The 12,572-nt window shown below is 37.9% G+C and overlaps 1 protein-coding gene across 11 annotated transcripts in view; it reads right to left on the bottom strand.

The window, feature by feature from the left end:
• The window catches only part of PCNT (pericentrin), a 100,983-nt gene that overhangs the window by 60,322 nt on the left and 28,089 nt on the right, over positions 1 to 12,572 (bottom strand). For all 11 annotated transcript variants that reach the window (XR_002116427.1, XR_002116428.1, XM_019616812.1 and 8 more), the window contains 6 exons: positions 11,633 to 11,849; positions 10,000 to 10,238; positions 7,190 to 7,665; positions 5,258 to 5,834; positions 4,232 to 4,465; positions 2,090 to 2,254 (listed from right to left, as the gene is read on the bottom strand). Coding sequence is in view for 9 of the 11 variants with exons in the window: in XM_019616812.1 (XP_019472357.1) it covers positions 2,090 to 2,254; positions 4,232 to 4,465; positions 5,258 to 5,834; positions 7,190 to 7,665; positions 10,000 to 10,238; positions 11,633 to 11,849 (1,908 nt within the window). In the remaining 2 variants the exon portion in view is untranslated. The remainder of the gene's footprint in view (positions 1 to 2,089; positions 2,255 to 4,231; positions 4,466 to 5,257; positions 5,835 to 7,189; positions 7,666 to 9,999; positions 10,239 to 11,632; positions 11,850 to 12,572) is intronic.

Raw genomic sequence — 12,572 nt, 5'->3', positions numbered from 1 at the left:
TGTATAAAAAAAAAAAAAAACAACCAAAAACATAGCATCATAGAATCATAGAATGGCTTTGGTTTGAAGAGACCTCAAGGATTGTCAAGTTCCAAATCTCCTGCCACAAACAGGATTGCCAGCTGCTAGATCAAGTACTAGATCAGATTGCCCAGGGTTCCATCAACCTGGCCTTAAATGCTCCAGGGATGGAGCATCCACAACCACTCTGGGCAAACTGTTTGTTTGTGGTTTATTAGCAGTATTCCACATAATACATGCAGCGTACTGGGAGTTAAAAAGTTAATGCTGCAGCTCCAGTCTCAGATGAGATGAATGAACGATGATTCTCAGAAGTTTCTGTCTCCCAGGGAGAGGGAAAAAGAAAACTGACTGTAAGTCACAAGACTATCTCTTTGCCCCCTGGCAGATCAGAGTAAGAACTTCCGTTTTCAGAAATACTCTCATTTATTCAATTTATTAGCTTCAATCCCGATTAATTTGTATTTTTGCTATTATAATTAATAAATTACGTTTGTTTTCCTCCTGAGATTGTTGCAGTTGTTTTTTGTTTTTCCTTTTCCCTTTTGTTCCCTTCCCCCATTTTTTGGGCTGGTGGGTTTGTGGGCCTGTTATCATGAACATAGGTTTAGAGAGGACTGTGACAGTGTCCTGCACCTCACCACTCTCTCAGTAATAAACTTCTAATCTAAATCCCCCTCCTTTTATTTAAAGCCATTCCCCCTGGTCCTATCACTACCTACCTGTACATAAAGTTGATTTCCCTCATGTTTCTAAACTCCCTTGAAATACTGGAAGGCCACAATGAGGTTTGCCCACAGCCTTCTCTTCTCTAGGCTGAATAAGCCCAGCTCCCTCAGTCTGTCTTCATAGGAGAGGTGCTCCAGTCCTCTGATCATCTTTGTGGCACTCCTCTCGACCCTCTCCAAAAGCTCCAATGTTTCCAGTGGGGGCTCCAGACACGGATGCAGTACTCCTGGGGCCTCACAAGAGCAGAACAGAGAGGGACAATCACCTCCCTTGCCCTGCTGGCCACCCCTCAGGATGGAGCTCAGGATACCATTGGCTTTCCAGGCTGCAAGCACACACTGCTTGCTCATATTCAGTTTTTCAAACTGACAAATCAAACTGATCTAGATCCAGAACCCGTAAGTCCTTCTCAGCAGGGCTACCGTCAAGGAGTTCTCCCACCTTTTACACAAATCTGGGATTACCTCAACCCAAGTGCAAAGCCTTGCACTTTGCTTTGCTGAACCTTGTTATGCTTCCATGCCCACTTGCGAGTTTATCAAGGTCACCCTGGTTGGCATCCCTCTCTTCTGCTGTATTAACTGCACTGCTCAGCTTGGTGTCAACAGCAAACCTGCTGAGGGTGCACTCGAACATATGCAAGTTGAACTATGAACACCAGTTATATTCCAGGGTGAAAGATGCTTTCCTCGTTGTTTGGTTAAGTGGAAAAAAACAAACAACAACAACAACTTTTTTCCTCAAGGGATAAAATAAGACTTCAAAGCATGAAGCAAAACACAAGTCATCTATACTGTCTCGAATCCTTTGTGGAAGATGCTAAGGAGGAATAAGTCTTCCATCACCACCTCCTCAGCTGATGAGTGTATACTGCTCGATGACACCACGAGGACTGTCATCACAGGCAAGACCAAAGAGCAACACTGGCATTTGGAAATAACAATACAAACCCCACCTAGAATCAGCAAGGCAGAGGAAGGCAGAAGAGCCATGTTCATCTAATGATTCCAGACTCAGACAGCAGAGTGCCCAGCTAATAGCAAGACAGAAATGAACAGGCTCAAAGCAGTGTGAGGATGTCCTCAACCAGAACAGTTGTTTGTCAAAATCACTGGACCAGTCTGCCTGTACTTCTCAGAAGCAGTGCATCCACTAAGGGCATGTCAGATTATACAAAGGAACTCTGAATAACTAAAAGTACCAGATTTCCATCAGATTTTAAATCACTTTTCTGTTTAGGTGGAAAAAGCAAGGAAACTGATTGGCACAATTCTTCATTTTCAGAAAAATAAGCTATTAGTACACACTTTTAAGTTCATGTTAATTCAACTCTACCTACCTTCAGCTGTGCAATTTGCTGTTCAAGGAGTACTTCTGACTGACACTTCAACAGCTCAATCTCTTCCTGGAACTGAAGCTGCTGCTTCATTTTTACTGCCTCAAATTGAGACAGAAGAGCTGTCCTCACAGTTTCAACTTCAGAGGCTGACGCAGAAGCATACATCTGCAGACAAGGAAGTAGTATAAAATACTTTAACCACAGTGTTATAATCAAGGGAAAAAAACTAAACTGAAAACAAACAATTAAGGTCTGCCAAAGCCTAGGAGAATTTTCACCACAATTTGTCTCAGGGCCATACAGAACTGCTATCCATATTCATGATCAGTATGGAAAAGCAAATTTACAAAAATAGGTAAGAAGTAATGAGAAGCCATTAGGTACCAAACAGTTCTTAAATTCACAAGACCACCAAGTAAGATTAACATTACTCCCTACTTGTTTGATTTCCAATAGACATATGACTAAGAGGAAAGAAAAAAAAATAATAATAAAAATCAAAAGGGACCTTATTTTGGCCTTCCAGTACCTGAATGGAAACTACAAGAAAGCTGGAGAGGGACTCTATCAGGGAGTGTAGTGATAGAACAAGGGGTAACAACTCAAACTAAAAGCAAATAGATCTAGACTAGATGTTAGAAAGAAATCCTTTACTCAGAGGACGGTGAAGTCCTGGCACAGGCTGTCCAGAGCAGCTGTGGGTACCTCATCCCTGGCAGAGTTCAGAGAAAGCTAAATGGGCCTCTGGGCATCCTGATGTGGTGGGAGGTGTCCCTGTCCATAGCAAGGGTTCAGACTGGATGGGTTTTAAAGGTCCCTCCAACCCAAGCTATTCTGCAATTCTATGAAGACACACACACACACACACACACACACAAGAAGGAAAGAAACACAAAAAGAGCATCTCTTATTAAGACAAGATTTCTCCTGTTGTAATAGGATTAATCATTAAGTGGCTGTCTAGTGTTATTATCTCATGAGTAACTGTACTTCAAACAAGGAAATCCACCAAAAATATCAGAAAAGATCCCTCATACATCTCTTCAACTACACTAAGAAAGAAATCCTGTTTTTAGGACTGAGAGCCTAAAACATTAATAATAAAAAGTACTTCCAACTTAATAACAAAACTAATTTCCCAGGCAGACTTTTCTTCCAAAAGTAAAGAGAGTTTGTAATTCATCATGGCCAACTGGAAACTGATACCAACTCTAGGGCCTGGCAATCCCTAGGAACACAGTGAAAACTGGTCTCCTCAAAGCAACACTTTTTGTGAAGTGCACAAAGTAATACAAAAGTAACGCAGGAATTAGGGAGTTACTTAGCAGACTATATCATTTTCAAATTAGTAACTGAAAAAGCAAGTTAAAACATATCTTGTATTGTTTGGTTGCAGCTGGATAAAGTTAGTGTTGTTTGTGACTACTTCTAACATACAAGCATAATATATACTACAGAATATCTTGATTATTTGCAACTCCTCACATCAACACTCAAAAATGAGTTCCTCCATTCAATACTTAAAAATAATTTTATTTATCATTGAATTTTAGCCTTCATTATGAGCTTATATGCCTTACAGCCTTCATTAAGCTTACATGTAAGCATCTCCAGGAAGAAGAAATAGTAAAGCCTTAAGGGCAACAAGGAAGATTTTCAAATATTATTGAGAAAACACATTTGAAAAAGTATTACATGCTATCATTTCTCTAAAAAAATGTACAATAGTAAAGTTATTCAGCAATAAAAGCTTAAAGTGAGCAGCTACTTTCCACAAAGTTAGTATTATTACCTATTAAAATTATTACCTATTAAATGAGAGCTTTACAATATTGAATTAAAAAAGAACAAGAACTCAAAAGGAAGCACGTGTTCCCCAAAAGGTAGAGACAAAATTATAAACAAGGATTTAAATTTTAAAAAATAAGGCAAATGCATAAGGCATATATGAATTCTTAGGTCCTCTTAGATAAAGCAAGGCTGTAAAGTGTTAACTACATCTCTTCTTATCAATTGGCACTATTGCAAGAAATCCAGAAAAGCATCTGGATATATAGCCTTACTTCTAAAGTTAATAAGATTGAATTTAATCCATGTGAAACTATGGCTTATTTTGGGTTAAGGTTTTACCAACATTCTGACCTTCTGTTCATGCTCATGCTGTGCTTTTAGTTTCTCCAATTCCTTTTCCATCTCCCTGGAGTGTTCTTCCTTATGCTTCTTAATTTCTGCCTCATGAAGATTCTGAAGTTCTTGCAGTGCTTTTCTATGTTTTTCCTCCATATGCATTACTTCCTCACGTAATATATCCAAGGCTAGACCTTTTTCTTCTTCCAGCAAAATTCTCTGATTTTGTAGAGCTGTTTTCAAATCATCCTGTTTAAGCATTAATTTAAAGCAAAACAAACAAAACAAAACGGTAAAAATAAAGTACAAATATTTTTGTAACCCATTGGTAAAGTGCATGTCCTCTGTATCAAAGTTGAAGTAAGCATGAGCAATGTTGTCTCATAAAAAGTACACACACTCTGTATCGTTGAAATGAAATACCATTTCCAACTAGTAATAGTTCTGTAAATTCCCTACTTTTTCCCTTGTCTGTGATAGAACTCCCCATTGACACAATATTAAACCTTTTCTTTGTAGAAGTCCCTACACTAAGGAACAATTCAAGTGCAGACTTAAGATTAGTTAGCAGACAGCACAGAAAAAAAATACCTTATTCACCAGAAGACCTTCCTCTGAGTCTGCGTAGACACAGAAACCCCATTAGGCTAGCTGAGTAGGCTTGGTGAGGAGAAACAAACCAACCAAAACAGAAAAAGAAAAAAAAAAAGCCACACACCACAAGAAAACACATTACAGCCCTCTGGAACATCCTCTATTACAGTAGTGAGCTAAGTCTTCCTAACTCTTTGACTTGCAACATTTTCGGTACATTTTTTCACTTGCTCAGTCTCTTAAAAAGATTCCTTTTCATCTTCAGTTTCCTATTTCAACTCACAGTATAGCCACCTAAGATTTAGTATTGGCTCAAAAGATGTTGTAGAAAATATACCCAAAGAACAAGAGTGATCCCACAAATTTCAACAGCTTCTCACACATACACAGGCTTAAAAATATAACATGAAATTTCACTTTCTAAAGTAAGTTTTATTTTTGACTCACCTTATGAGCTTCTTCTGCTTCTACAGCCATAATTTTAAGCTTTTCCATATGCACAGTAGCTAGCTCAATTTTCAAATTATTTTGTGCTAGCTGAAGTTCCTCAGCATGCTTTAATTTCAGTATCTCTATCTCCTGAGCAAGGCATGCTTGATTCATTTTATCCTTTTCACGGAGCTGCTCTGTGTGATGCAGCTGTAGCTTCTCAAGAACCTGCCTATGTTCATCTCTTATATTCTGAATTTCAGATAGGTAGGATGACTCCAAGGAATCCAGGTTTGATAAGTGTTTAGCCTCCAGCGCATCAATTTGTGCTTGATGTTTTGTCTGAAGTTCGGCAACAAAAGCTTCAAGCTGAATTTGCTGTTTACTTTCTAGTGTAGATTTAAGTGTCTTAATTTCAGCTTGGTGCTTTCTCTGAAATTCAGTTGTCAAAGATAAAATTTTCTGCTTATGCTTCTCTTGTAGCTGCTGACTTTGGAGTTCTAGCTCATCAACATGTTCCTTCTTCAGCTCCTGGAGAAGAATCTCTTGCTCAGCCGTGAACTTCTGAGTCAAAGCTTTGTGTTCCTCCATAAATCTAAATGATTTCCAGTAAAGTCAAGAGAATATTGTCAGGCACTTTTTGTTGAAATAATAAATAAATAAACGAAGAACAGGAACAAGGCTTTACTTATATTCCATAACTTCTCTTAATGTTTCTAATGTTTCTAATGCAGAACTAATTCAAAGCAAACCAAAAGATGATTTTAGAGCCACATCTTTGTCTAGGCAATGTCATTTGGTTGTACCTGGTTATTACCAGCTAAACTTGAACTCCTGTTACATTTCTACTAATACAGAGTAACAAGCAAACCTTGCTCTCTCCATCTCATTTAAAACACACTGACGGTGTAGCACACAAAAGTAACACTGACAAAAAGCCCACAAAAACAAAACGAGTATCAAAACAAGATTGAGCAAATATTCTATGATAGCATCTAAAACACAATATGTATAATGTGTACATTTCAAATGTATTGTCTGCAAGTAAACAGTCATAAGCAATATCTCAAAATGCATCTGGTTTAGACCAAGACTTAAATCCACCAGGGAAGCATATGAGGGATACTGAAGGGCTTCTCCAAATTGACAGTAGCTATCTGAGATCTACTTCAAAGTTCAGTGCAGAAGACACAGTATTTGAAATGTTGCAATTCGCAGCAATCAATTACAGCATTATTTTCGTACAGACACCAGTAATTAAAAAGCGATTGGTTATTTAAAGGCTAAGTTCCTGGTTTCAGCATTTTCTTACTGTAATTATTTCTCCAATCCTGTTCAAATAAGCATGTGTCTGAAGAGGACAGAATCACAGGGATAAACTTTAAGTAATGTATGCCAATACAAACATATTTAAAGATTTCCCTGAATATAATAAAATAAGGCCTGGGGAATAGGATAGTAGAGGAGCAGACCTGAGCATTTAAAATCTTCATTTCCAATCAGAACTTATTTCACCAAAGAACACCATATATGGCCCATCAGCCTCATCATTCAGTGGATAACAAGTTTTATTTGCCAGGAAAGATATGCTCAAATTCATTTGAACACTTTGAACAATCTTAAAAAACATTGCAAGAATTTTTTCCATCTGTATGTCATGCACACTTTTTCTCCTCCAAGACTAGAATACAAGCTGCGATGTAATCTTAACTGTTAGAAGGAGAACTAGACCTACAGATCATTTATTTGCTAGACTAGATGTAACGATGGACATCCTTACTATACCTTGGTACAGTAAGCACTACATAAATAAGTAAACTGGTGCCATCAAGTGACAAACCCACATCACGTCACTCACTAATTGCAAAATAAGAAAAAAGTAGCAATGATGACTGACTCAGTGACTACTCATTCCCAGCAAACAGAAGTGCTCAAATACTCAAGGCTTACTTGTTTTGTGCTTCCATAAGTTTCAGCGCACACTCTTCCTGCAGACAAAGCTTGGCCTTCTCCATTTCTTTTGCCATAAGCACTTTGGCTGCCTGCAGGTCACTGTCATACTGTTCCTGAGACTTCTGTGTAACCTGTGCAACTGCAAGGCTGTCCTCTAGCTGTTGCAAGTTGTTTTGCTGCTCTTTTACCAACTTCTCTAATTCTACAATTTTGGCTGCTTGGTGATCTTGGAGCTGATTCATTTGAGTTTCACGAAGTTCAAACTCCTTCTGTAAATTCTGCTTCTCATATTCCAACCTATTTTGCAGTTCTGTGTGCAACAACGATAATTTCTCTTCTGCTTGGATTCTCTGGTCCTCACTTTCATACTTCCATTTCTTCTCTTTTTCTTTGTACATAGTCTCTATTTTCTGAACTTCTTCCCTGGCTTCCTTTAATTCATTCTCATGATCCTCAGCGATTTTAAATTTTACCTGTGAATACAGTTATTAAAAAATACATACAAACAGCAACCAAACTGAAGTGCCTGAAGTGAATCTTCTCAAGCATTTAATGTCTTAAGAGAGATTCAATTCTTGCATCCAAGCCATCCTTCTGAACAAAAGTACGGCTGAAGTATAAATTTATATAACTTGAATTCAGCTCACTTTTAAGAATTAATTGGAGAAAAGAAGAGAAAAAAAAGAATTAAAGCAAAATTTATTAGTACTCTCTGTTATTTTCTCTTGTGGTCACTTTTCTTCATTTCAAGAGTTCAACTTTAAAAGTTGAAAATGATACTGAGCATCATTAACATTTTCTTTTAAACCTCTCCTCTTCTTTAACATCCTAGTGATATTTTATACACGTCATTGAAGTCCATTACAAGGATAGTTCTTGTATGTAGCAAAAAGCAACATAAAAAGCATCTAGCATAAAAACAGAAGCAAACCACCAAATGACTGCTAAATGACAAAACGCAATAAAGACCCTAAAAAACACAAGGTTAAGCACATAAACTAAGGAAACAACATGCTTATTCCTTAAAAGGAAAAACAAAGCTAATAAAAGATCAAATAAAAGTGACATATCAAGTAACGTATTTTCTTCAGCTTTCACTTAGAAGATATCTTTTGAAGAGGCATTTAAACATTCCTTTATGCTACAAGCTAAATAAAGAGGCAGAAAAGAAAAGCAAAAAACAAACAAGCAGATTAACACACAATCCACGAAAACATCTTTTGAAGAACAGAAATTGAGAGGCAACAATTTACTTCGCTTCTGAGAGGCGAAGAGCAGAAGCCAAATGAAATGTGCATCAGTTATCTTGATGAGGGGATCAAATCCACCCTCAGAAAGTTTGCAGGCGATATCAAGACAGTTGACCTACTTGAGAGTGGGAAGGCTTTGCAGAGAGATCGGGATAGACAGAATCAATGGGCTGAGTTCAACTGCAAGACATTCAACCAAGGTAAGCACTGGGTACCACTTGAGTCACATCCACCCCATAGTGCAGTACAGGCTTGGAGATAAGTGGCTGGAATGTTGTCCAGTAGACAAGAACCTGGAGGTACTGGTCAACAGTTATCTGGACATGAGCCAGGAGAGCAATAGTGTGGCCAAGAAGGCCAAAGACTTGTATAAGAAACAGTGTGGTCAGCCAGGTCAGGAAACTGATTGTCCAGTCCACCACCAGCGCATACAGCACTGGTGAGAATACACCTCAAATGTTGCATTCAGTTTTGGGACCCTCTCTACAGGAAGGTTATTGAGTTGATCAAGCACATACAGAGAAGACCAACCAAGCTGGTGAGGGAAGCAGAAACTAAGACTTATGAAGAGCAACTGAGGAAATTCAAGTTGTTCAGTCTGGAGGAGTTTGAAGGGAGACTCAGCACTCTCTACAACTACCTAAAAGGAGGTTGCAGTAAGAAGCGCGTCATTCTCTTTTCTCAAGTGAAAAGTGATAGGAAATGAGAAAATAGTCTCAAATTATTCTGGGGGTGGTTTGGATTGGACATCAGGAAGAGATTCTTCACAGAGATGGTGGTTAAGCATCAGATGGAATGCTCAATGAAATGGTGGAACCCCCTCCCTGGAGGCAGCTATGAGATGTGTGAAAGTGGCACTAACGGACATGGTTTTGTTACAGACTCCGTAGGTCAGGACATGATTGAGCTTGACCTAAAAGGTCTTTTGCAACCTAAGTGATTTCACAATTCTCAATCTCTTAAGCTTTAACAGTCAAAGAGCCAGAGCAAAATCAAAACAGAAATCTGTTGTCCTATTCTTTTTTTTTCCCCAAAAATCTGGTCTGAAAAATTATTTGTTTCAGAAAACAGTCCTATCAGAACCAGAAACTGCCTCAAAGGGACCCAATCAGAAGAAAGGTTTTTTCCATCTGCTACATCACTTTTGTTAAAATCTCCATTAGTGCATGACACATCACAGTACATAACTGCATCACTTTACTCACGGCTATGAGGTGCTTCTCCGCAGATGGTAGCAGGGACATATTCAGGATGACGAACTTCTGTACATGCATCAGAAGTGGTGTGTGCATGTTTGACTCATTTTAATGAAAAGATGGACAGGCTCAACCCTCAAAGCACTATTTCCCTTCCACACTACCTGAACTTTCAAGTGTTTAACACTAACACGCTCTGAACTACAGGCTTACATTCCAATATTCAAGTGTATCCATGCAATTCCATTTAAACTTGAAGCTAATATCATTAATCAGGTACGTGTAAAAGATAAGTGCCATGTGTTCCTAGCAGATCTGTGCTTGCTCAGGTCTATACAAACAGCACAGTAACATGGATTACCTGTTCCATTTGCTCTTTCAGATGCTTTTCATTCTGCAGAAAAAAGTCTTTTTGTTTAGTTATCTCTTCCTTTAAATACTTTATTTCTTCTGAAAGCTCTGCAATATGCTGTTCCTTAGAGCGGAGGAGAGAAAGCTTAACTTCGTATTCTTCCTCCAGCACAGATACTTGCTTGGCCACCTCCATTTCAACCTGACGTGCTGCATCTTGAGCACTCTGCAGGCGCAATTTAGTGATTTCTGTGGGGGGGAAAAAAAAAAAACACCACCACAAAAATCAAACAAAACAATAGTGAAATTACTCGCCAGAATTTATTTTCTTTTAACAGGTCTTATTAATGTACAGCAATAAAGCTGAATATTGTCAGCTATGCAGTTTATCAGTAATCCTACAGCCCAACAATCATCACTTATCACAATGATTTTGTACTCTGTTTTACATTATTATCACTATCAAAATTTATCAGTATTGACATAAACAGAGGATCATAAAATCTGTGACAGGACTTCCTTTTTATTAATGCAGCCACAGGTGCTGGCTTTCCTTTTAGATAATATAGTGGCAGTTTTACGGAAGTTATTTTTTACATACACTATTTAAATAAATAATTTTTCCAAAAAAATCACTGGAAGAAAACTCCAGACATTCTAATTTAGCAGTAGTTTATACTGTCCAGCAGTTAAAATAAATAAATAAAATTGAACACAAGAAATGCAACTGCATATTAAAGGAGCTGCACTGATACTTTTAACCAACATACAGTGGAATATAATTATATTTGTGTGTTACATAACTAACTGTGAAGTATGGATGATGAGTTCAAATACTTGCGTATCATACTACGCTCCCAGAAAAATGATACAGATACAAGAACTGCCATCATCCCTTACCTGCACCTCAACAATGCATACAAGTCTGCATATTCATACAAATTACAAGAAGGCATTTGTCAAGGAAAACAGTAACTGTTAAGAAATTACATAAAATTGACCAGTAGAAAGTCTCATTAAGTTTAGCTGTAAAAGGAATTTTATCCTGAGTTCTACAGCAATAGTTACCTATCACAAAACCTGTTCCCCACAAATATTTCCTTGTTCAAAAAATTCATACCAATAAATACGCAACAACAGTGAAAAACATAAGAGGAAAAAGATATTGATGTCAAATGAACAGAATGCTATCAAGTCCAGAAAATGACTTTTATACTCCATGGAAAGGACTGAGAAATGACCTACTTCATCCAAATATGACAGTCATTAAATATGCCTGATAAAATCTTTCTTTGCAAGTTTTAGTGTTCATTCAGGAATTGACACTGGCCTTCCATGCATCAAGAATGGAACGTGATTAACTCCTGTTCCCCAGTTGCAGTAGATTTTATTACAGAATAACCACCGTCAGGTCACCAAATCTTAAGAAAAGCAACTCAATATCCCCATAAAAGTCGAAAAGCAAAGTGCTCAATACCAGTGATTAACATGTTTTAAGTTTTCTCTGTAAATAAAGCAATAAAAAATTAACAATTTCATCAGATAACCTTTAAATTTTTTTTTTTTTTTTTATTTTTTTTTTAAAGGTGCTATCCACACAATCAGCTTGCTGTTTCACTTCCCAATCTGTAAGTTTATCTTACCTTTAATATGTTCTTCTGAAAGTCTGGCACGGAGCTGCTCAAGTTCTAAACAATGCTTTCTTTTCATTTCCTCTATTTCTACTATATACTTGTCCGAGAGGTCCATCTTCATTTTCAGTAGGTCCCCTTTATATTGAAGTGCAAGGGAAGACTTTAAGGAATCTAGTTCGTGTCTGTGATCTTCTTTAAGTTGTCCTTGCAAACAGGCAATTTCTTCCTGCATAAGAAATGAATTAAAAAGACATCTTCACCTTTGAGGAAATCATGATGAGATTCTTCTAGGGAGAAGACAAAATTAATTCCACTAAGAAGTGTGCTTGACATTTATATCTGGCTTACAAAAGCCCTAATTCTTCTCTTTTCCTGCCATTCTATCTGTTAAGTACAGTGGCAGAGCCCCTCAAGGCATACATACTCTGGAATCATGCCACAAGACAGAGCAGAATTTCAGGAATTGTCTAAAAGTATAATAGAGAGGAAAGTCCCACAAGCATCTACGTGGAGGAACCATCAACCCCCAACACTATAAAGACTCCTCCTCTACATGACAGGGATGGAATGGGCTTTAAAGATCATCTAGTTTCAATCTCCCTGCCATGGGCAGGGTTTCCACACACCAGATCAGGTTACCCAGGACATCATCCAGCCTGGCCTTGAACACCTCAAGAGACGAACACCCACAGCTTCTCTGGGCAGCCTCACCACTCTCCGAGTAGAAAATTCCCCCCTGACATCTAATCCATATTTCCCCTTTGACTTCAAAACCCTTTTCCTTGTCCTATCACTGTCAGACTCTGTAAAAAGTCAGTCTGCCTCCCATTTTTAAATGCCCTTTTTTTCCCTGGGAAGTCACAGATTTCTTCCCAGCTGTAGATAAATTAGAGATCATGATCTATGAATGCAGTTTCATACTAGTAGGAAACAATTTGCAGCAATAAAA

This window comes from Meleagris gallopavo, chromosome 7 (assembly GCF_000146605.3).
Source record: "Meleagris gallopavo isolate NT-WF06-2002-E0010 breed Aviagen turkey brand Nicholas breeding stock chromosome 7, Turkey_5.1, whole genome shotgun sequence".
NCBI lineage: Eukaryota > Metazoa > Chordata > Aves > Galliformes > Phasianidae > Meleagris > Meleagris gallopavo.
The sequence above is the reverse complement of the archived record's forward strand: the minus strand, read 5'-3'. Positions and strand labels throughout refer to the sequence as shown.